Source organism: Crotalus tigris, unplaced genomic scaffold (assembly GCF_016545835.1).
Source record: "Crotalus tigris isolate CLP2741 ecotype Arizona unplaced genomic scaffold, ASM1654583v1 scf7180000019007.31208882:3723066, whole genome shotgun sequence".
Lineage (NCBI taxonomy): Eukaryota > Metazoa > Chordata > Lepidosauria > Squamata > Viperidae > Crotalus > Crotalus tigris.
The window spans coordinates 2448664-2473213 of NW_024097321.1; the positions used below are offsets into that span (position 1 = coordinate 2448664).

At 41.1% G+C, this 24550-nt stretch overlaps 1 protein-coding gene across 4 annotated transcripts in view; it reads left to right on the top strand.

Annotated features, from left to right (window-relative positions):
* SYNJ2 (synaptojanin 2) overlaps nucleotides 1-24550 on the top strand; it is a 58469-nt gene that overhangs the window by 29038 nt on the left and 4881 nt on the right. For 2 of the 4 annotated variants that reach the window (XM_039358339.1, XM_039358341.1), the window contains exons 15-26: nucleotides 1125-1317; nucleotides 5338-5496; nucleotides 6446-6602; nucleotides 7628-7745; nucleotides 10889-11107; nucleotides 11526-11604; nucleotides 19113-19281; nucleotides 19491-19670; nucleotides 20395-20529; nucleotides 20939-21051; nucleotides 21658-21766; nucleotides 23917-24131. In XM_039358339.1, coding sequence (XP_039214273.1) covers nucleotides 1125-1317; nucleotides 5338-5496; nucleotides 6446-6602; nucleotides 7628-7745; nucleotides 10889-11107; nucleotides 11526-11604; nucleotides 19113-19281; nucleotides 19491-19670; nucleotides 20395-20529; nucleotides 20939-21051; nucleotides 21658-21766; nucleotides 23917-24131 — 1846 coding nt within the window. Of the gene's footprint in view, nucleotides 1-1124; nucleotides 1318-5337; nucleotides 5497-6445; nucleotides 6603-7627; nucleotides 7746-10888; nucleotides 11108-11525; nucleotides 11605-19112; nucleotides 19282-19490; nucleotides 19671-20394; nucleotides 20530-20938; nucleotides 21052-21653; nucleotides 21767-23916; nucleotides 24132-24550 lie in introns of those variants that run through there. The other 2 variants (XR_005558539.1, XM_039358340.1) reach the window with 2 other exon arrangements.

The following is a 24550-nucleotide window of genomic DNA, read 5'->3' on the forward strand; positions in this document are numbered from 1 at the left end:
TTGCTTTTATTGTTGTTGTTTTAAGAAAATGCAAGATGTGCACCTCTTGTTAACCAAAAATTACTCTGCAATTTTGCTGGGCGTTTTTTGGTTGCATGAGTTACTCAATTATCTTTCCTATCATAATATGATAAGAATCGATGTAAGGATAGTTTAGTGGTATTAAGTTATGGTCATACACAGACTAGTTAATGTCACTGAATTCAGCACAAGCTTTCTATATTTCTTTCTTTTGGTATGGCTTGCACCTCAGATTATGTGCAGAGACCTGACTTTGATTAGATAACACATTTTTTTCTGTAAGTTACACCTGTGGTATCACTGAACAAATGATCTTCACAATATAACACCATTGTCTGCAATTAGGATTCTGGCTCTACAAGTATATGTGTCCACGTGAATTGAAACTCTTAAATGTAACAAGGAATGTCTGCTGCAGATAGCTGGTCTATATATGTGAATGACCAGATGTTTGTTGACATCTTCAGTATGGTTTTTTGGAGGGTAGGGGAAGAGCAGCTCACTGGGGTATTTAATTGGACACTGGCAAGGAACAACTGGAGTGATCTTTGATGTTTTCATGCATTCTAGTGATTGGCTTGTCTCAGTGGGGTTTTGCTAGTCTTTTGCTGAAGGGAGATCTCCAATATCTATATTGGATTTATTTTTTTGCCAACAGCATTGCCAGTGCTGGGATAATGCCAATAGACTGGACACAACCAACCTTTGTGGTCCTTTTGCGGGCAATTGGAGGGCTTTAAAGGATGTAGTGGTTGTTTTGGCCCCTTAGTTTTGCAGAAAGACACATCACATTGTTGAAGATCAGCATTTTTGTGGTCAGACTTATATAATCGGGATGAAACCAGAGGCAAAGAATAGGTTCTGGGGGACAATATGCAGCCTGCATGCCATAGATTGATCATCTTTGCACCAGAGAAAATTGGAAATAAGAAAAATTCCACTCGTTCTTCCATCAGGAATCTCCAATGGATCCACATTCCATCCATGAACAGAAATGCTCTGTTTAGAAAGAACCAAGACTAAAGCACATCGCTTGTTCAGAATTTTCAAATTCTTCCTAAAAGTTTAATTTTTTGCTTTGGGTTTTATCACCTTCTACCCAGGGAAATAGCAGTGGACACAGTAAAGACTGGAATGAGAGGAAAAGCTGGAAACAAAGGAGCAGTTGCCATCCGTTTCCAATTTCATTGCACCAGCTTATGCTTTGTGTGTAGCCACTTGACAGCTGGTCAGTCTCAGATAAAAGAACGGAACGAAGACTATAAAGAGATCACTCAGAAACTGAGTTTCCCGATGGTAAGGTCTGGGGAAAGTTCCATTTACAGTGATGCTGAATTTGCACATGGAAGCACCCAAGTGCATGTGATTTTTATTTTACCCAAAGTTACCTTTTTACACTCAGCATGTTCATGTAAGGTGTGCTCCCTGTTACCAGTCACTTTTTGCATAGGTCATTCATTCATTCATTCGATTCTTTAAACATTTAAGTCCTGAACAATACATTTTAATAGGTCAATTCCTTACCTACCAGCCAGTAGCATAAAACTAATAGAGGCAGTAGGAAAGGTTAGGAATTGGGGAAAAAAGAAGAGAAAGTGTTCTAGAATGCAGCAGTTTAAGTAGATATTCTTGCCAGTATGATTCCAGATGCAATTCAAGGTGCTTGCTATCCCCTTTAAAGCACCTTGAGAAATTTTAAGATGTGTGGACTTCAGTTCTCAGAATTCTCCACTCAGCATGCTAGACGGGGAATTCTGGGAATTGAGGTTTACACATCTTAAAAGTGTCAAAATTGAAAAACACTGGTCTAGACATTTGGGGAACTACTTTCTCTCTTTCTGCCTACCTGTAAAAATTAAGAATGGCTCAACCCAGGCCCCTTCCTCTTAGGGAGTGTAATCTACAGCAGGGGTTCCCAACCTATGGGCCACAGCCCTAGACCGGGCCATGGCCTCTTGGCTAGCGGGCTGCGGAAATGGCTGGCCGGTGCACACATGTGTGGGTGCACATTCCTCCCACTCGCGCTAGTGCCTGCGGCCCCATTTGCACATGCACACAGGCACAAACCTGACCGCTAATGCCAGGTGGGTGTGCACGGCCCGTTTGCGCATGCTGCATGCATGAACGAGGATGCTAGTGCCGCGCCAGTGCACATGGCCCCATTTGCGTGCGCACACTAATTTTGAAGCTTCTCTCCTTCCCTCTGGACCGTGAGCCCAGAAAGATTGGAGACCTTTGATCTACAGCAGTGGTTCTCAACCTTTCTAATGCCGCGACCCCATAATACAGTTCCCCGTGTTGTGACCCCCAAACCACTTATACATCACCGGGTGCCAGGGGCGTGGCCAAAGAAAAGGGGAAAAAATGGCGGACAGCCTTGTTTGGTGGCCCCCGTGAAATGGTCATTCGACCCCAAATGGGGTCCCGACCCACAGGTTGAGAACCACTGAACTACAGGGACTTTGAAAGTGTGCGTTTTCAGCTGCAGCCTCTTTCTTTGCAGTAGCTTGCTTGCTAACATTAAAATCTTCCCTTCCCTCCCGGTTTTCAGAAGACCCATTAAAATGAAGCTGTACCATTAGACCCTCAGGACTGGAATGATATTATTAGGAAGGATATTTTAATTTTTGATCCATGGATTATGGGATTCCTTTTTAAAAATATTTTTGTTTTTTCACCCATTATTTTATTGCTACTATTGATATTGCTATTTTTAAATTAAATATTTTTAAATGTGTGTGTATAATTAGATATTTAATATTAATATTTGTATTTTGCTGTTTTATTGTGTTGCTGTGTACAAATGTTGCAGTTATTTGTGTTTTGCTACTGCCATTTTTATTACATTGTGACACTCAAACTTCATCTGAATTTATGAAGATGGGAATTTTGTACCATTCAGAGTCAACTTGAAATAAGAAATCAGTAATAAATCCCTTTAAGGGATTTATGCACTTGGGCCGGGGTTTATACCGCAACTTCAGACTTTCAAGCATATATTGTAAATACAATGTAGAGAATACAGGCTTTGAAACACAGAGATAGTGATAGCAAAAGAGACAAAAATATGAAATAAATACAATATGCATTGCCTTGTGAATGGTGGCCTTCATTAATATTTTTTACAAAGATTTTGCAGAAAATTAACTCAGAACATTTGATCTTGCCCTTTGTTAATTTGACCCCAGATCAGTTGCTAAATGTTTGATACATTCCTGCTGATTATATCCATAGCATTTAGAACCTGTCAAGATATCTAGAATTGTAAATTTTGGAGGCATTTAACTAAATTAACTAAAATTAAATTACCACATAGCAATGGAAGCAGAAATCAACACCTAATTTGTGGCAACTGATTGTTGATAACAGTTGTTTTTTAACATCCCAATTAATCTTTTTTCAGTGAGGCAGCAAAGAAGACTTTCAAGCAATATGATAAAGATTTTAATGCTGTTTGGTAGAGAAGATAATTTTGAGGCCTCCCGTTCCCTTAAAAGTGTGTTATGTTTATCCATGTTAATAATTTTAATCCATTAATGTAATGTACCTTTCACTTGCTGATTAACATAAACAAAATAAAACTGTAAAATAGAAGCTGAAATTCTTTTTTTTAATTAAAAGCTTTACAAATTTAATACAATATAAACCCCTCCCACCCGTTCCCCCCCTCCCCCACTTCCCAGAGCTGATTACAGGGTAACAAATAAACAAACATAATCTAACTAACATTAACCAACTATACTATCAATCAAAACCATAACACACTTTAACTCCTTTTCAAGACAAGTATTAACAAATTATAAACAAAAATAATAATATAATTAAAACTATTAATAATTATCTAAAATCTACTCATATGCAACATAATACTTTTCAGTTTCATATTTCTTTTGAATGTAATCAATCCATCTTCTCCAAACCATAATATATATTTCTTGTGAATGGTCCTTCAAATATGTGGAGATTTTCGCCATTTCTGCTAAATTAGAAACCTTAAGTATCCATTCTTCCATAGTAGGCAGAGAGTTTTTCTTCCAATATTGCCCCACTAATAATCTTGCAGCTGTTATAAGATCTTATAGAAGCTGAAATTCTAACCATAAGGAGCAAATTACAGAAAACCTTTCGTTTCCCTACAAAGCCTTGTTTCCTCTCCCCTCCCCCCAAACATTTTGTAGTTTTCAGAAAGAGGCTTCTGTGGCCAGCTGGGTCACAGATGAAATTTGATAATGTCATTAAGTCAGGTGGTAATGAAAGAAGGAAGCGATGGCTTCATGGTTATGAAAGGAAGTCTACTAAGACTTGGGTTATTTCTAATTAAGTACTGCATATTCACTTAAATTTCTGAAGTCCTTAACTTGTTTTACTGGTGGAAAGAATGCAATATTTTTTATAAATTACAAATTACTCCCATTTCCACTGAACATGCTTTTACCGCGCATTGTTATTAATTCTCAGAATTTAAGAGCAATGACAAACCATGCTATAACCCTTAAAACTTTAACGTCTCTCTTTCTAAAATCTTATGGCAAAGAAGAGGTTGATTTGCTATCATGACAAGTGGGTACTTCATTAGATTTTTCGTATCTGTGCACTTTTTCTTCTTCAAACATTTCTTTAAAGATTAAAAGATGTTTGTAGCTACTGGTATTTCTCTGTTTCCAGGATTCAGAGTATAACTCAGACATTCATGGGCTTAATGCCTTTAAAAGATGCTTTCAATTCTTGCAGAATAATTCTTATAAATGCCCATACCAAACATTGCCTAATTAAGCAGTTTATATTTGCAAAATTACATTGGCAAATTCACCTTTATTATTATATAGCTTTATTAACAGCGCCCTCTAGTGATGCTTTGGTTCAGAACTTATTTTCTTTATGGTACCTTTCCAATAATATATGCAGTATCTTTTAGATTGTTTAGATCAGGGGCTCTTAGTCTGAGATCACATAGGGGTTCATGGATTGATGCTAGGAGCCTATGAACTTGGATTAAAAAAAATCTAACTTTATTTCAGTTAACCTCTAACTAAACAAAAATAGCCAGTTTGGTATGGTGGTTAAAAAAATCAAGCTAGAAATGAGGAGACCTTGAGTTCTAGTTCTAGTTTCTTAGACACAAAGGCAGCTGGGTGACCTTGGGCCAGTCACTTTCTCTCAGCCCTAGAAAGTAGGTAATGGCAAGCCACTTTCGAAAAACCTGCAGGGTTTGGTCCAGGCAGTGAATGGAAGAAAAAAACAACAAGTCTTTATATATAACTGAGTTGATGAAGAATTTTAAAATGTTGTAGTTTAATGATTTTTTTTCTTGAACAGGGAAGAAGTATGTTTTCTCATGACTATGTTTTCTGGTGTGGTGATTTCAACTATCGCATTGACTTGACTTATGAAGAAGTATTTTATTTTCTTAAACGACAAGACTGGAAGACTCTCCTGGAATCTGATCAACTGCAGCAACAGAAATCTAGTGGAAAGGTAGAGATGTTACACTTAACGGTTATTTGATCAAGATTTGTGACCTACTCTGCTGGCATCCCACAAGCAAAATCAATGGGGAAGCCGCAGGGAAGGTCACAAGTTGCTCAGGTAAGTCTCCCCCACCTGCACATCCTCCCTCAGGCCCTCTGCTCTTGAGCCCTGCCTCACAAGCCACAATCACTCCCTTATGTACCTTTCCCAACCTTTCTGCACTCACTCTGCGCCTCCTATGCCAATTGTACATCCCCCCAGAGCATTGCTGCACCCGCCACTCACATACCCTCACACATTTCCCTGAACCTCACTGTGCTTGTGCCTCCCCTGCCATATACCCCCATGCATCCTCCCATACCCAGCTGCAGCCACCTCAAACCCTAATGCACTCACCACCTGTGCACTCTCCCTGAGTTGTGTACTCACTCCACACCTCCCCAACCACTCATGCCCCTTCCCCGTTGCGTAGCAGACACTCTAAGCCCCACCATGTTCAAGCCATGGCTCTCTGGCCACCTGATTGTCATCACTAAGCAATATGACTGCATCACTTAGCAATGGAAATTCCAGTTCCCATTGCTGTCATTACTTGAGGCAAATGAAAAACACTTGTATTATTGCAACTGAAATTTGATCAATATCCACGCTGCTATTTTACAACAGTTTCTTTTCCGAGTTATTAAAAATGGAAGTATTTTGGAGGATCTTCAAAGTTTAAAATGATGCTTCTAATTTATTAGTTTGCATATATTGCTGAAGTTGTGTTGTTTTTATTTATATTTACAGAGTTAATTATAGCATGTATGTTTTATTGTGCTGTTCTTTTTATGATTGTGCTGTAAACCATTGAAAGCCTTCCCAGTGGATACAGAATGAGATGAGATGAGATAAAATGATGTGCATGGCTAGGTCTATAAACCTTATTTTAGATTAACAATATTTTCTTCAATAGATTTTTAAGGACTTTCATGAAGGAACTATTAATTTTGGTCCCACATATAAATATGATGTTGGCTCTGAGGCTTATGATACAAGCGATAAATGTAGAACTCCAGCATGGACTGACAGAGTTCTTTGGTGGAGGAAGAAACTTCCAATTGATAAAACAGGTTGGTGGGATCCTTTTTACTCTTTCCTGGGGGATTCTTTAGCTTACCTTAGTGAAGGGATCTTCAAACTTGGCCCTTTTATGACTTGTGGACTTCAACTCCCAGAATTCCTCAGTCATTATGCTGTCTGGGGAATTCTGGGAGTTGAAACCTTCACGTCTTAAAGTAATCAAGGTTGAGAAACAGCGGGTTTGGTTTATAATGTTCAACCTAAAAATCAGTGCTCAGTTCTGAAACTTCATAGTTTCAGAATTTTTGCATAGTTTTGCAAAGGACACTTTTTTATTAATGGAATGTAGTTCACACCACTGAGAAAATATTCCTTGGGAAGGCAGGATACTGATCTAAGAAATAATCCAGTGGTTCTTTTATTACTTATAATATTTACTTGTGTGCAGAAAGTTAAGAATTTTACTTACTAACTTAAATACTAGGGATAGTTTTATTCTGGTTTCTATCAAACTACCAATTTTTTAGTTATATTTCATCCTTAATTAGTTTAAACATTTTCTGTCCTCGGTAATCCCAGAAGGCCTTTTTTTGTACCCAAGACATTTGGGAAATGTTGTTTTGTGTCAGCTCCTATATATATGCAATAGAGAGCCCAGATTATTGCTTTAACTTCATGAGTGGTCATGTAAACTATGAACTTACTGGAATTGGTATTATTTATCATATTCTATTGTAACATATTCTATTACTTGTTCTGCTGCAAGACTCCTGTAATATAATTGTGTTAATTTACATCCTTCCTGTCTACTTAATGCCATATGAATGATGAGCTATCATGTAGCAACATAGCTATTCAAAATAATGGTGAGTTTGTTTAAGTTTGATTTAGTGAAGGGGTTTGTGCATCTCCTATAGTTCTTTAAATCCTGATTAATGGCTTAAATAAAAAAGAAACTACCTCAGCCATTGTGCTTTGCTGTTACGTGTGAATCAGGCACATGGTTCTGGATCAATGCTCGAAACTTTGCCTTAATTATTCTTAATTCTAAATGTGTTATTTTGTTTTTTCACAGCAGGACAAGTCAGTCTTCTTGACAGTGATCTCAGCGTTGAAACCAAAGTCAGACCCATTTGGTCTCCTGGTGCCTTGATGTATTATGGAAGAGCTGAGCTCCAGGCCAGTGACCACAGGTACCATCTTCTTTTCTGGAGTGTCATGGAACACATGTTTTGCGCTTATAAATAGCAATAGCACTTAGACTTATATACTGCTTCACAGTGCTTTACAGCCTTCTCTAAGCGGTTTACAGAGTCAGCCTATTGCCCCCAAGAATCTGGATCCTCATTTTACCAACCTTGGAAGGATGGAAGGCTGAGTCAACCTTGAGCCGTTCAGGGTCGAACTCTTGGAGTGAGCAGTGAGTTAGCCTGCAGTACTGCATTCTAACCACTGCGCCACCACAGCTCTTAAAACTCAGACGTCACAGATAGCTTCTCCATTTAAAGTGATCTCTTTTTATGACCCCAGAAAATCACTACTGGGGGGAGCAGAATAAATAGAATTGGGCTAGTTGAACCAAAGATTGATTCATTATAAAACAACTAAATTATCACAAATATTGACCATTGCTGAGAGGCTAAAATAACTTCTGAAGTTATGATATTCCTTAGTTCGGATCAATGAAATCCTTTAGTCATTTAAAGATTTAACCTGCAAGATTTCTGAAATGAATCTTAAGTTGATTCCTGCTAAACATGACATGGACAGTGTAGATTTGAAGCCTGTTTCCTCCACCCCCTTTTAAGTATAAAAATAAGCAAAAATGGCCAAAAGTACAATGGATACCCCTGTTAAAATGCCAGGCTTTAGAGATATATAAAAAAAATCAGACAAAGATAGATAAATTACTTTAGAATTTTTCTATCTTTATTTATTTATTTATTTTATTTATTTATGAGACTTATATACCGCTTTAAGTGCAAGCACTCTCTAAGCGGTGTACACCAGTAAGCAATGTATATATATATTTACATTGCCCCCAACAATCTGGGTCCTCATTTTACCTACCCCGGAAGGATGGAAGGCTGAGTCAACCTTGAGCCGGTGGGATTTAAAATAGCATATAGGCTGTATGATTCAATTGAAAAACATACTGAAATCTTTTATGGGGGAAAATAACAAGTTAATATGCTATATCAAGGTGGAAAAATTCTGAAGTGATTAATCTTGGTCTGATTTTTTTGCATCCCAAAAACCTGACATTTTAACAGGGATGTGTAGATGTTTTTTATATCCCCTGTATATGATGATATCACGGCTTAAACAGTGACCTTTTAGACCGGTGACCTGACATTAGAAACAGAGTCACAGGGGTTGCATTGTGAAGTCACAACAACACAGTCATTTGTCACAGAGACATCTGTGTCCTCCTAAAATGTTTATTTGGCTATCAGATTAACTAAAAGACAAGTACTAACAATAATATTAACTCAATCAGCTATTCTTAGTGATTGTGTGAAGCTGGATAATCATGGATCTTCTGTGATAGATGTACTGGACTATTCTGAATCTGTGTTTAGTCCTACTCTAGTCATGCTAGTGCATTTTTTTTATTATATGTTGGTAACACATGCCTCAAATCTGATAATTCAAATTGAAAAACAGTATCATCAAAATTGGCAGAGCTTATAGAAAAATAGTCTATACACGTGTTTATATATTTGTGATGTGGGGCTGGACTTTGTCTTAACACAGTGGTGGCGAACCTTTTAGAGACTGAGTGCCCAAACTGCAATCCAAAACCCACTTATGTATTGCTGGGTGCCGGGTAGGCGTGGCCCATTGGGTGGGTGTGGCTGTGGTGGTCATGGCAGACTGAATGGGTGTGGCCAAAGTAGGCATGGTCACCTTAATGTTGCTCGTGTGGAGGGACACCTGTGGGGACCGGGCAGGGTTGGGGGAGATCCAGGGGGTCTCTGGCAGGTGGGCCGGTGGGCAGGAGAATCGTCCTGCGGGGTGAGGCAAGGCAAGGTGAGGCAAGGCGGGGGTGCCATTGTCGCAAGGCAAGGCGGGCCAGGACGGCTGCTGCCTGACACCATTGGCCCCCGCACACAGAGGTCAGTGAGTGCATGGGGGCCAACAGTGTCCGTCAGCAGTCACAGCCTGCCAGCCCCTCAACTGGTGTACTCTGGGGCTCCACAGCCCGCTGCCAGCAGTTCAGAGATGCCGACTCTGAGCCGGACGGCCAACCGACAGCTGAGGAGGCGATGCAGTGGATCATGCCCGGGAAAAGGAGAGCATTCGAGGCCAGGAGGGATGGGACGGGGGGGAGGGAAACCAGCCGTGCTGGGATGCATCCGGCCACATGGGACCTCGGCAAGTTAGCAGTGGCTGGTTGAAAAGGGACGGTTGCCATCTCTAGGGCATGGCACGTGCCCACAGAAAGGGCTCTGAGTGCCGCCTCTGGCACCCGTGCCATAGGTTCGCCACCACTGTCTTAACAGCTGAATTATCCATTTAACCTCACAACAATATTGCCATTCTTTGCAATTTTAGAAGGAATTCCAGGGGAGATTTCCATGTTATCTCTTGAACAGTAGCATTTTGCCAAGTTCTCGGGAACATCAAGGCTTTTATAGATCTTATGGATAATGATGCTCCAACATTTTCACGCTTCTTTGTGGAATCACTATATAGAATATTCCTATATCAAAATTCATTTCTTGTTTCTTACGGAAGCAATTTTGGAGCAGAAATGGTAGACCTGTCACTTACCTTTGTCACACTGCTTACAGCTGCTGGAAGATTTAGCTAGCAATAGCTGGAGGGCCTAATCCTAACCTGCTGAATGTCATTCTTCATTCTTGTATATGTATTTAAGTTGCATATGAACTTGGACATATGTGGACACAATCTGAGAACTGGGGGGAAAAACTACATTGTATGCAACAGAATACCTCTGCCAAATTAAATAATGGAGTAATTGTTAGGATTGTTTTATTGTGTCTGTGGACTCCTGGAAATTGTGTGGAGTCAACTTGGGTAGAGAAATCAAATAATTTCAAGCCTCCCTGTGGCTACTTATTCATTGTCTTTTCCCCTATTAGGCAATTATTTATAGGATCAGCTATTTTTTCATTTTTAAACAGAGACGTAATATGCTACATAAATTATGCGGAAAAAATTGTTTGAGAAACCAGGTAATCAAACAGTAATATTAAGCAGATCTACACAACTGATTTTCAATAACCTGTCAGCATTTTATCTCTTGTCCTCTTATCTACTTTCTGTAATCCTTTTTAACTTTTTTTCTTCACTTGCTATCTCTCTGTAGGCCTGTTTTAGCTATTGTGGAAGTGGAAATGCAAGAAGTTGATGTGTCTGCTAGGGATAATGTTTTCCAGGAAGTATCATCATTTCAGGGACCTCTAGATGCTACAGTGGTGGTGTCTCTATTGTATTGTTCCCCTGAAGAGAAAGATGAATTTCCTGAGGATTGTCAAATGGAGCTTATGCAAATCTTTGAGACTTATGGCACTGTTGTGCTTGTCAGGTAAAATATGATGCTCATTTTAGAAAATAATCTTTGGATCTTAATTTTGAAGAGAGCTTCCCCTCATGGAATGAGACTCTTCGTATATAAGGAATTGTTCCATTAATATAATTCCAGAAGAAGAGTGGGTTATAAATTTATCAAGCAAATAATAAACTCTTCTTTTATTAATAGGGTTTCCTTAAAATTGTGGAGTAAAAAGTTAGGGATCCATGCCAGTAAAATATAATGCTGTTAGAGAACATTAATGGCTGAAAACTTGTTAATGTAATAATAGTTCAATAACAATTAATGAATGTTCAATTATTAACCCACCATTTTTAAGAAGAAACAACTCAGTTTTCTATCTACTTATTTGATGGCTGATTAGAAATTAGTTCTGTCAAGAGTTTATTTGATCTGTGTCTATTCTTGTTAGGATCAAGGGAGATCAAATGTTGGTTACATTTTCAGACAGCAGATCTGCTCTTCACGTTCTTGATGTGGATGGCATCAAGGTAAAAAAAAAAACCAATTAAAGCTCTTGTACTATTTGGAATACTTGAGTGACCAAGTAAATCCTCTCACGGTGGTTATTTTGTTGAGAGAAAACCAGCCAACATTAACGGTTGGCCTTGCTGGTGGCAAATATAGACATCTTTCTCATATAGAACTGACATTTTCCTGAACCCCAGCTTGTAGTTTTAGGTGGATCAGCTTTTCAAAATGTTAGCTGTTAAAATGGTTTCCAAAGAATTGATCTGAAAATGTCAAGTTGTTAGACCAGAAAACACCTCTAACCAAGAAGATTCCTTTGAAACTTCAATGAATAAATTCATTCTCCAGCATGTAGAAGAATGTAGACTCCACGCATGGGTTGATTTAGTCTTCTAGCCCATATCTTTAATTGATACCTTTTCGGCCAAATTGTCTCTATTACAGTGGGCCTGAAAAATTGAATGGGGAGGACAGCCCCTGAGCGTAGCGCGGCTTATATTGCGTAGTGACTCCGTGCTTAACGGTGGGCCGGACCTCACAGACCCTCGTGCAGGCCTGTACCACCCAGGTGGGCCATGGCCTTCCTTTCTCCTGCAGACCAAGGGCCGATCCAGGGATCTCCTGGTGAAAACCTGCCCTTTCTTCTCCTGCAGAACAGGACTGATCCAGGGATCTCCTGGTGACAACCTGTCTTTTCTTCTACTGCAGTACAGGCCAGATCCAGGGATCTTCTGGTGAACACCTGTTGTTTATTTCCTATTGTTTATTTCAATATGGCAGATAACACCGTTTCACAGGCTTCCACCTCCAGTGGAAATATAAAACGCAAGCCATCCAGTCTGGATACACCTGCAAAAGCCAAGGCCAAGGTCAAACGGACCTCTAAGGCCGATGACAAGCAAGCAGATAGCAGACATGGGGTGCTGGAGCAACAATTCTCCAAAGCCCAGCGGCAGACAGGAGTGACGCAGCTTATCCCCTCACCTCCTCTTGCATCCATATCAGGGGAGCATCGACCTTCCCCTCTTACACAGGCTTGGTCTCCCGAGCAGACCCTGGACCAGGGTTCCTTGCTGGGATATGAACGGGACCATCTGTCCTTCTTTGACCGAGAATTGAGATTACAGGTCCAAGATTCAATTCCAGCTGCTGAGCCAGGACCTTCCTCAGTGTCTTGTGGGTCTCAGGGGGAGGTTACTACAATCGTCCCTCCCCCAATCCCTTCAGCATCTTTCAAGTCGATGGCGGCGGGTCTTCGGGGCCCCGAACATCCTTCATTTACTGTCCAGCTCCAAGCCATGATCTCACAGGCGGTGGTTCAGGCAATGGCGGCTTCAGGGAGGGCCATTCCGGTCCAAGGACCATAAACCCCCCCTACGCCCATGGAAACTAGGCATCCCAGGGAGTATGTGATTTCAGATCACGGTTCTCCACCTCAATCTGAAGGGAGCGAGATATCAGATTTTTCTGCTCAGATTCCGGAAGAAGGCATGTGGTCAGACGGGGAAGACATTCAGGCGGAGGCCACTCCTATGGCAGGGGTGTTTAATCCAAATTCCTTCTATCCTCTTTTACAAAAGGCCTATGTCACTGGAAAAATTGAACCCGTGAAACCACAGACGACCGATCAGGACTGTGGACAGAGTTCTGACCCACTGTTTCTGGAACCGGTCAAGAAGAACCTATAGATACCTTGCCCCCCTATGTTTCTCAAATCCATTCAGGATCAGTGGGGATCTCCTGGAAGTTTCTCTGCTCTTGGGGGATTAGATCGTAAGCTCTTAGATACGGTCCCTTCCCTCAACAATGTCGAAGTTCCAAGTGTAGACAAGGCTCTCGCCCCCATACTGTCAGACACCAAAATCCCAGGAGATATGTCGGAGGCCTTTAAGGCTGAGGACAAGAAGTCTGAGATTTCCCTCAAAAGGACCCATCAGGCATCGGTTTGGGCTATAAGAGCCTCAACATCTAACTCCTTTTTCGCTAGAATTGCATTAATCTGGCTCAGGGAATTACAGGCCATATTATCCCCAGACGAGGTAAGGGTTCACCAGGATGTCACTAAACTAAGGGGCGCACTGGAATACATGGCGGATGTGTCTCTGCAGTCGGCCAAATATTCGGCTCGGGCCATAGCTTCCAACGTGGCCGCACGCCGGTTGTTCTGGCTAAAAAATTGGAAGGCCGATACCAGGCACAAATGGAGAGTAGCTGCGGCACCATATCATAAGGGTCGCCTTTTTGGAGAGGCTCTCACTCCTTACCTGACTGAAAACAAAGAAAAGTTGAAAGTACTAGCTCATGTTGTCAAAAAAATGGGCAGACGTTTTTCTCCATACAACCGGCGTCCGTCGTTCAAGTCTGGCTCAGACCGAACTACATGGAGCGGGTATCGGTCCTTTCAAGCAGAGCCGGACCGCTCATCGGACCGGTCCGGCTACAGAGACAAACCAAAGCCACAATTCCAGGCTAAGAGGCCCCTTCCCGGCAGAGGAGCTCGTCCTTTCCGAAAGTCAAAGTGACTTGAGGCGGATTCCTCCCATTGGCAGAAGACTGGCACTATATTTCCACAAATGGGAAAGTACCACCACGGACAATTGGGTTCTAACCACTATCAGAGACGGACTGTCTCTGGAGTTCCTCACACTCCCATCTCGGCGCTTCATCTCCTGCCCCCTATCCAGAAATCCCATGAAACAAGGTCTCATGGAGGAGGCCATTTGTCATCTGTTAAGCATAGAGGCAATAGAGCGGGTAACCCCAGATCAATGGGGACTGGGTTTCTACTCCATCCTGTTCGTGGTACCAAAACCCTCAGGAGGATGGAGGGCGATCCTAGACCTCAAGGCTCTAAATCAGATTTTACCTCAGATTCAGGTATTCCAACCATCATTATCAGTACAGGGCCCTGCCATTCGGCCTATCATCAGCTCCAAGGGTTTTCACCAAAATCCTGGCGGTTCTCGCCGCACAGCTCAGGTTGGTACCAGTCCGTGTTCAGTGCTACTTGGACGATATCCTAATCCAGTCGTCCTCGGCACTGAACGCCTGTTCAGATGTGGCACTGACAATCAAGACACTCCAGGATCATGGATTTATGATCAACTTCCCAAAGAGCCATCTGATCTCAACAAACCGTTTGCTCCACCTAGGCGCAATAATAGACACCAGCCAGTGCCGAGTTTTCCTGTCTCAGGAGCATCAGCTCAGCATACATACGATGGTCACCAGGGTGCGCAAGGAGAAACGTGTAATCCTGCTCCTGCTGTCACAGCTGTTAGGGAAACTGATCTCATGTATTGCCATAGTGCCTTGGGCCAGGCTTCATACGAGACAATTACAGTGGTTTCTACTCCCTTACCAGAAACGGGGTGTAGCATGTTTTCCACAGAGGGTGCGAGTCCCACCACAGACACTCACGTCCCTCACCTGGTGGTTGTCCCCAGCACTGTCCAAAGGATCCCTGTTCAGAGAACCGACTCGGGTAACCTTGACCACAGACGCCAGTCTGTTTGGATGGGGGGGCACATCTGCAATCTCAATTCGCCCAGGGACGGTGGTCTCAACGGGATCTCAAGAAAAATATCAATTGGTTAGAGCTCAGAGCCATACACCTAGCACTTCGCCATTTCCACAAGAAGTTGGCGGGCCGCCACGTGCTGGTTCTGACAGACAACGTGGCGGCAAAGGCCCATGTCAACAGGCAGGGCGGCACTCGATCACGGATTCTAATGTCCGAGGCCCAGTGTCTGGGGTCAAGGGCGGAACAGAATCTGTTGTCCCTAAAGGCAGAACACATTTCAGCGGTGGAAAACGACCAGGCAGATTTTCTGAGTCGATCTACGATAGATCATTCAGAGTGGCGTCTACATCCCCATCTCTTTCGGGAGATAACTCACCATTTCGGTCGGCCCAAAGTCGACCTGTTTGCATCCCCGAAGAACACCCAGCTTCCCCGGTTTCTATCTCGGTACCCATCCCAGGGTTCGGAAGGAGCAGATGCCCTCCGCAGCCCTTGGCCGGCGGGCCTTCTATATGCATTTCCACCCCTTCCCTTGATCCTGGCTGTCATCAGGAAGCTGTTACAGGAACAGGCGGAGCTAATCCTTGTGGCCCCTTATTGGCCGAGGCGTCCATGGTTCGCAGATCTCGTGAACCTCGCCGTAGCCTCCCCTTGGCAAATCCCTCCAGAGAGGATAATTCTAACACGGGGGGCCATATGCCATCCGAACCCACAGTGGCTACAACTAGCCGTCTGGTATCTGAGCGCCAGTTCCTGATGTGCGGATCTTACTCTTCAAGGGTGATAGCTATGATCCAAGCTTCCAGACGGCCGGCGATGAACCGAATCTATGATGCCACTTGGAAGAAATTGTGTGACTGGTGTACCTGTAAGGGTTTGTCTATCTCCTCTGTCACTATCCCAGTGATTCTTGAATACCTCATGGATGGAGTGGATAAAGGCTTAGCGCCCAACACCTTGCGTAGACAGGTGGCCGCTCTTTCCACGGTGTTCACCTGTGCCAACGCCACTCCATTGTCCCATCATTCCAGGGTCCGATCCTTTATGAAAGGAGTCTCCAACACCAGACCTCCAGTAGTACACAGGTATCCATCTTGGGAACTACCTCGTGTTCTGCAGGCACTCACTAGGTCTCCTTTGAACCTATAAGGTCTTGTCCTCTTCACATTTTGTCCCACAAGGTGGCTTTCCTAGTAGCCATCACGTCGGCGAGACGCGTGTCAGAGCTGGCTGCTCTTTTAGTTAGGGAAGACCTGTGTACCTTCTATCAGGACAGAGTGGTGCTGAGGTTAGATCCCTCATTCATTCCCAAGGTGAATACCCTGTTTCACCGGGCTCAGGACATTGTACTACCAAACTTTTGTCCCAATCCTTCTCACACACTAGAAAAGCAGTGGCATTACCTAGATGTACGTAGGGCATTACATCATTACATTAAGAGGACAGCTTCCTTTCGCAAATCGGAGGCATTGTTTGTCTCTTTCCACTCAACTTCCAAGGGACAGAAGGTTTCCTCCTCTACTATAGCCAGGTGGATCAAGGCCTGTATCGCTCAATCTTACCAGGCTTCCTCTTTACCTGTCCCAAGCCGCCTGACAGCGCACTCTACTCGTAGCGCTTCCACATCGGCGGCGTGGCAGACTCAGGCGTCCATAGAGGACATCTGTAAGGCGGCTACGTGGTCGTCCCCTTCACCATTCATTCACCATTACAAACTCGACAAGTTTGGCTGTCGGGTTTTACAACAAGTGGTCCATTTCAGCATCGACACTTAACCAACCTGCTTCCCACCCGTGGGATCAAAGGGGCTTTGGTATGTCCCATGCGTGGAGTCTACATTCCTCTACATGCTGGAGAAGGGGCGTTGTCTTACCTGAACGCCTTTTCTCAGCATGAGGAATGTAGACTCCACCCCCTCCCTGATTATTACTAGCAGCTAGGTTAGTGTCAGCAGTTCGGAGCCATCTCGTCACACAATCATTCGCTTCGCCCTTTCGAAAACTGGGGCATGGTCAGACCCTGCAGAGGCGTGGCAACTTTGATTGTTTGCTCTGATTGGGCTAGAAGACTAAATCAACCCATGCGTGGAGTCTACATTCCTCATGCTGAGAAAAGGCGTTCAGGTAAGACAACGCCCCTTTATAATGTAATGAGCTTTTATATGGATGTCATGACATAATTTGTTACTTTTTTTTTATTGAAAATTTTTAAATATTTTTACAAAAAGCAAAAAACAAAAAAACAACCCTAACCCACCCACCCCAACCCTCCCTCTCCATCCCCCCCAACCTTCCCAGAGCTGAGTATAGGCTTGATTAAAATTTTTAAGAATCTTTAAAAAATTGAAAAAGTATAAATCATAAATATATTTAAATACCTTAAATAAACAACTTATAAAGTAATTAACAATAAAATATAAGTAAGAAAAAAGCGTAAGTATTAAAAAGAAAAAGTACTTGAAAGAAAAAGAGATAATAAAAAAAGAAAAGAGAAAGAAGAAAAGAGATATAAAAAGAGTACAATCTATAAAATATTAAAATGTATATACAAGTTATTAAAAAGCTAAATGATATTTTTATATCCAATTTATATTGTATAAAATTTATCCATTTTTCCCATACCGCAAAGAATTTCTCTTGCGATTGCTCCTTTAAGAAAGCCGAAATCTTTGCCATTTCCGCCAGAAAACACCTCTAACCAAGAAGATTCCTTTGAAACTTCAATGAATAAATTCGTTTATAATGTAATGAGCTTTTATATGGATGTCATGACATAATTTGTTACTTTTAATATGCCACCTTTTGCAGTTACTCCTCAAAAATCCATTTTTGTATTGTTTAGGGATTTGATAAAAACATCTGGAGGTTAATTTTTAAAAACTACATAATAGGTAACTGGAACACTGTCCATACTATAGTAGAAACTAAATTAGCTGCCTTTTAAGGAGGATTTTAGAAAATACAAATTGGGAAATAATTATTTACTAATTGATCACTAGAGAGAATTTGGCAATCGCTGTCTATTTATAAGTGGTTTTTTGTCCTGATACATAAGGAAACTTCTTCTTCTTCCATTATCAGTAATAATGATACAAATAGAGAAACAGAATTTAAAAAAAAACATGGAATCCAAGCTATTTAGCTTAATTGCTTCCAGTTTTTTTCTTTAAATATTGGCATACGAATGAATGGCACTCTGTTAAAACCAATTATTGATACAACGATATATCCCTGAAAAAGTCAAATATCTCTAATCTGCAATAGTACTAATGCTCTTTAAATATATACCGTAAATGCCGGCGTATAAGACGACTTCCGCGAGCGCTGAAATCGGCGCCAAAGACGGGGGTCGTCTTATACGCCGGAAATACTGGTAGTTTCCGGCGTATAAGATGACGTTCTAGGAATGCGGCCCGGCTATAAAGACGGGGGTCGTCTTATACGCCGGGTCACCTAATACATCGGCATATACGGTATTAAAGTCTTTTGTCTTCAATTCACTGAACAGACTACAGGTATTCCTTGACTTAAAACAGTTTATTTAGTGACCGTCCAAAGTTACAAGTGAACTGAAAAAAGTGATTTAATGACTGATTTTTCACACTTACGATCGTTGCAGCATCCCCAGGGTCACATGATCAAAATTAAGATGCTTGGCAATTGACTCGTATTTGTGACGGCTTCAGTGTCTCAGGGTCATGTGATCACCTTCTGCAACCTTTTTACATGCAAAATCAGTGGGGAAGCCAGATTCACTTAATAACCATGTTACTAATTTAACAACTTCAGTGACTCACTTAACAACTATAACAAGGTCGTAAAACGGGGCAGAATTCATTTCACCAATATTACACTTAGCAACAGAAATGTTGGGGCTCAATTGTGATAGTAAGTTGAGGACTACCCCCCCCCCATTGCTTTGCTTTGTGTTAATATCTGGGTCTTGCTTATGAGTAATAGTTTGTTTTACTACAGGAAAAATAATGTATTGGGATTTTATGTCTAGATTAAAGGCAGGATTGTGAAGATTTGTCCTAAAACCAAAGATTGGCTGAAAGGCCTTCAAGAGGAAATTGCTAGGAAACGCGACAGTATTGCTCCTATGTCACCCACAGCAAATTCCTGTCTGCTGGAAGAAAACTTTGATTTTTTAAGTTTAGATTATGAATCAGAAGGTACGTGGCCTAAGATGTAGGTAAAAAGTATAAGGTTTGGTCAGGAGGGCTCTTTCTCCATGGAGGCTGACTAAGATGGGTTGCTATTCTCTTTGCAGATCAAAATAATTTGTAAAAAAAAACCCAATCCCCTTTGTTTTAGCTGAAATATTGGAAGAAAACAACATTTCTTTAACTTCCTCATTCCACTGCAACACTTTCCAATTTAGGTGATATCTTAGATGAGGAAGATGATTATTTGGATGAAACGTTGCGTCCCGGACCATTTGAAACAGAAACAGTATCAACAATGGAAGAATTGGGAGATGGATCAGAATATGTGAGCATGGCGTCTACCATACATGCAAACAAGTCACATGTCGCTGGAAGAAAACCATGTCTGTATAAAGGTATCCTTTCATGATGAAAGACAAATGAAGCCATAGTCATAAAAGTTGGTTGGGTCATTCAAAGAAGGCTTTTTTATTGGAATAAGTAAACCCAATTACGTAGACAAAGTTATCTCTATGTTACAGCTATTCAGATAATTAATGATATAATAGGTGTTTCCGTTAACGACTGAGACTTTGTGGGACAGGGAGATGTTGCCCTGGAGATATATCGTAATTTAATTTGAGCTCTTCTTAAGGATTAATGAGCAAACTTGATTACGGTGGTTTAGGTGTGTGAATGTCTATGCCATCCATAACTTTTGCCTTTACTGCTTTGGGGACGTTATTTGCACTCATATCGGTTTTGGAAATCTCTGTTATTATGCTTTCTGAGTCAGTCACGTAGCTCAAACTTTGTGCCATCATTCATGGAGGATTAGCAAAACAGGCCACTTGATTCCTGACTAATCTGCCTTATGACTAATTGTTTCACCACTAGGAATAACAGGAGGCAATGACTGGATCAGTTGCTTTAACTCTGATACATTGCTCTTTGATAGATGTCAATAATTGAATGTGGCTCAAAGAATCCTTGGGAATTTTCCCCATGAAGCAAACACATCTTAGGTGTTGTATGGTTATTTCTCAGTTTCCTTCCTTCCTGGTTAATTTCAGTGTCATCCGTTTTTCTCAGTAGCATTTTGTTTTTCTGTTTTTCTATTCTTTTTGCCATGTTCACTAGATGATGCTGACTTGGTTGAACTGAAACCAGAGTTTGAAGGAAGTGTGGAGTTCTGTCATCGCTCCCCAAACAGGTCTCTATCCGTGCCCGGTAGACCTCGGCAGCCTCAGCCTCCCCAGCGACCTCCCCCACCAGGTCAGAGTTTGTGTTTTTCCTCCAAGAACGTCTACTTGGTGCGGGGGAAAAAAATTCAAGTTTTTTGAAATGAGAGTCCTGAGTACATGAGGAAAGCAAGGTTGCAAATACTGTGCACAAGAATATTTCTGCATCTAATTTTTTCTAAATCCTTTGCCAAGAAAAGCTGAATTGGTGCCCTGTACAAAGAACATTCTGGAGAACCATTTCACACTGTTGTCCAAATTGTGCTTAAGTGGCAGGACATGAAATTGATTTGGTCAGTGATATCTGCATCTGTTTCTATCTGACTTTTTAGCTGGCTGTTGCATCTGCTTGAACTATATATAGGTAGTCCTTGATTTTACAACCACAATTGAGCCCCAAATTTCCATTTCTAAGCAATGTATTTTATGTGTTTTTCCTACAGCTGCAGTGCCCATTAAAAAATCCCCATCAGATGGTTCCATCTCTTCAGGAAGCTGCTCCTTGTCCTCCATTTTGGATACAGCAAAGCTTCTTCCAGGAGCACCACAGCACCCTGTGAGTAGTTCAGTACAATCATTTCAAGTACTGATAAGAAAAAAAAAATCACTTTACTCAGTATAATGTTAAACTAAGCTTCTCTTATGAGAAGCACCAAAATACCAAGAAGATCTTGAGCTCTAAATCACCACTACCAGCACTCTAAATAGGATATTTTTTTGGAAAATATAAGGCACTGAAATTTAGTGCTTTTGGGATTATTGGGACTGCCATAATCTCCAATGGCCATCTACCTGGGTTGATGGAAACTATCATTCATGTCCAGAGAGCACCAGGCTGGGGAACATTAATAGCTGCTCTGAATATGTTTAAGTAGAAATATGTTTAAGTAGAAACTAAACAAAGAATATTTTAATTAATAAATACATGTTTGGTGGCAGCAACTAAGGAAAGGAAAGGAATATATAAGAGGAGATGATCCTCTATATGCTAAAAGTTAAGTTTCATGAAGGCATATCGAGTAAAAAAATGATGATCCCCTGAAAAAAAACCCAAGGCTATTCTTATGTTTATATACTGCTTTATAGAAGGGACAGCTGTTGGGTTTATCTTCCCTCTAGACTCTCTTTTTATTTCTTTTCTGTTTTTACATTTTCCTGGAAGCCAAAATCACGAACTGGAATTAGTAAGCCGTATAACGTAAAACAGATCAAAACCACCACCCCAGAAGAAGCCGAGGAAGCTATTCGGTGTCTGATGCAAGCAAAAGGAGGTATGGCCAGTTTTCTGTTAGAAGCTTTGATGATATTTTTATTTAGAAAACAAAAAAATCAAACCCACAAGTATGGGATAAGAGCTACGTAGCTTGGTAATTGTACATGTTAAAAAGATCTGGGAATAGTGATCTGGCTCCAAAAAAGGCAAATGTAACTAGGTTACATCAATAGAACCATGGGAATTGTTCCACTTTATTTGGCTTTGATCCATGTCAATTATTGTGTTTGGCTTACGGCACTACAGTTAAAAAGGATTCAGAGAAACTGAGACAGGTTCAAAAAAAGCCAACGAGAATGACCTAGGGACTAAAACCTTGGACATACGGAAGGAGATTGAAGAAGATGGCATGATTGAAAAGTGAGGAAGACGGCTGAGCAGGAACACGACAGCACTCTTCAAATATTTGAAAACATGTCACACAGAAGAAAATTTACCATCTGTTCCCTCTCATTCAAAAGGCAGGATACAGAATAATGGACTGGTTACAGATTGCATTAGGAAAATTCTTATACGAAGAGCAATTTATCAGCAGAACTAATTCCTCAAAGGAAGTTCCTCTTCATTGAATGGGTTTAAATCAAAGCTGGATAGCCACCTTCTGGGATGCTTTGAATTGGAGTTTAAAAAGCTGAGAAGAAAGTCTTGGGATTGACAAGAAAGGGGCAAAATTGGCGTATCAGCTCTAACAGAACACCTACCGTAACTGAGTTCTTGCTGGAGGCACAGATGCTGGTGGATGTAGTAATACTAGTAACACGCCTAGGTTCTAGCAACACAGAGTGTCCCAACTATGGTCAAGTTCAGAGCATCCCAGAACATTATTCATCACTAGTATTGATAAAATTCTCAGGCGCTGGAAACTCTAGAAAATACACCTGAAGACCTAGAGCTCCACCAAGCAGTAACAGCCAAGAAGAGACCACCTCAGTCCAGAATCAACCAGTCATAACAAGCCAAAGGCAGAATAGAGAAGGAGGAGGATAGAGTTGTAAATCCAGAAAAAAGAGGCAAGTTAAGCAAAAGTTAAAGCATAATAGGTACACAAGCTTTATTAAAGAAAGTTGGCAAATAGCTTATATAATATAAAAAAATAGGATTAGAGAATGAAATAGGAAATAAAAGGTAGAATAGTAAGGCTTCAAAGATAGTATAGACAAAAATACTCTTTTCCAACGAAATCTGTGCTAATAAATTCCATTTGCACAGGAACCACCATTCTTCCTGTCTCAGTCTGGTAGCATCTCACAATCCTTCTCCCCAACTTTTCCTGAATTGAGTAATTAGGATGGGTTCCAGATTTAACTGCACCTAACACATTACTTTTAAGCACTGTTTAGTAAAGGTTGATTGTCATTTTAACATGTTGATTTTATTTCACAATATAGATGTGAACACTTAAAAAGTTAGGCACATCAACACATTTCCAACAAGAAACGCTTTGCAAAACATTTCCTCACATTCTGAATTGAGAAGGAAGCAGATGATGCTGAGAATGATTTTTCTATGCCAATAAAATAAATGGAAATTCAAATTGTTATTTATTCTTCCTTGGTTTATCAATTAGTAAGGCTGGTAAAATTAATTTTCTTTGATGTGCAATTTTCAGCCTAGGTGTTGGCAGGTTTTATACAAGCAGTAATATGTATTGTTAAAAACACGTTGTCAACGCTGCTACCATTGGATGTTCTTGCTTTGACAACATATGAAGATGCAGCCTTTTTCTTTCTTATACTTTATTCTTAGAATTAGATGATGCTGTGGGAGGAGGCGGAATGTGGTGGGAGTTAGCCATAACAATATTGTACTAGTGTGTGAATTCAGAGCTTGAAATAAGAGATGATAAGAATTGGCGGGTTAGAAAAAAGGAGGGAAAGCCTGCAATTCAAACTAATTGGAGAATGTGATTTATGACTGTTAATTGGAGGAGGGAATTGTGCTTTGATACTATGTGCTCAGGGGAGGGGAATTCAAATTTCGGCTTCGACCATGTACCTGCCGATGCCATGCAACTTGAATAAAGATTCCTTAAGTAAACAATGCCTCGAAGTTCTTTGAAGAGTTTCATCTGTCGGAACCATGACACACGTGCTACTTTGGATATATTGAATGCATTAAAGAAACCGAATGCATGCTTTTGTATTTCAGTGACACCCCAGGAATCCTTGGCTTCCATTCCGGCAAGAACTCAGACTGTGACTAAACCTGAATTCATTCCCGGTGGCCCAAAGCCAGCACCTCTTCAGGGCCTCCAGCCAGCCCCAGTTCTCATACCACAGCGCCCCCCACCTAAAGTCCCAGCTACAAAAAAACCTGCACCTTTGCAGAAGATGGGAGTTAAACCAGGATGTGTAAGTGACAGTGTAAGGCTCTTCCCTCTGCGCAGAAAGTGTCCCTTAATATAGATTGCATATTTAGTGTTTGCAAGTAAGTTACAAGAACTTCAGGGTTTTGGGGTTTTTTGTTTTTGTTTTGTCTCTGAGATATATTTGGAAAGACTGAACTTTAATGTCTTCCCTATAGACCTCCTCTAAAACAAGTGTAAGAAATACGTGCTGCCTTAACTGAGAGCTGAGGGAAGAACTGTGAAAACGCTTCAAGTTTTTCTTGTGATTTATGCAAGTGTACATTTTGTTAAACTGAACCCTTAATAGATTGGGGGTGGGGGAAATCTGATTCAAGTAGCGATATTCCAACTCAGGCTAAATCAAAATCTGAATTCTCCTGTAGCTTCATTGGTAATTTGAAATGTGGAGTGACAAGCAATCCATTTTAGAAATGC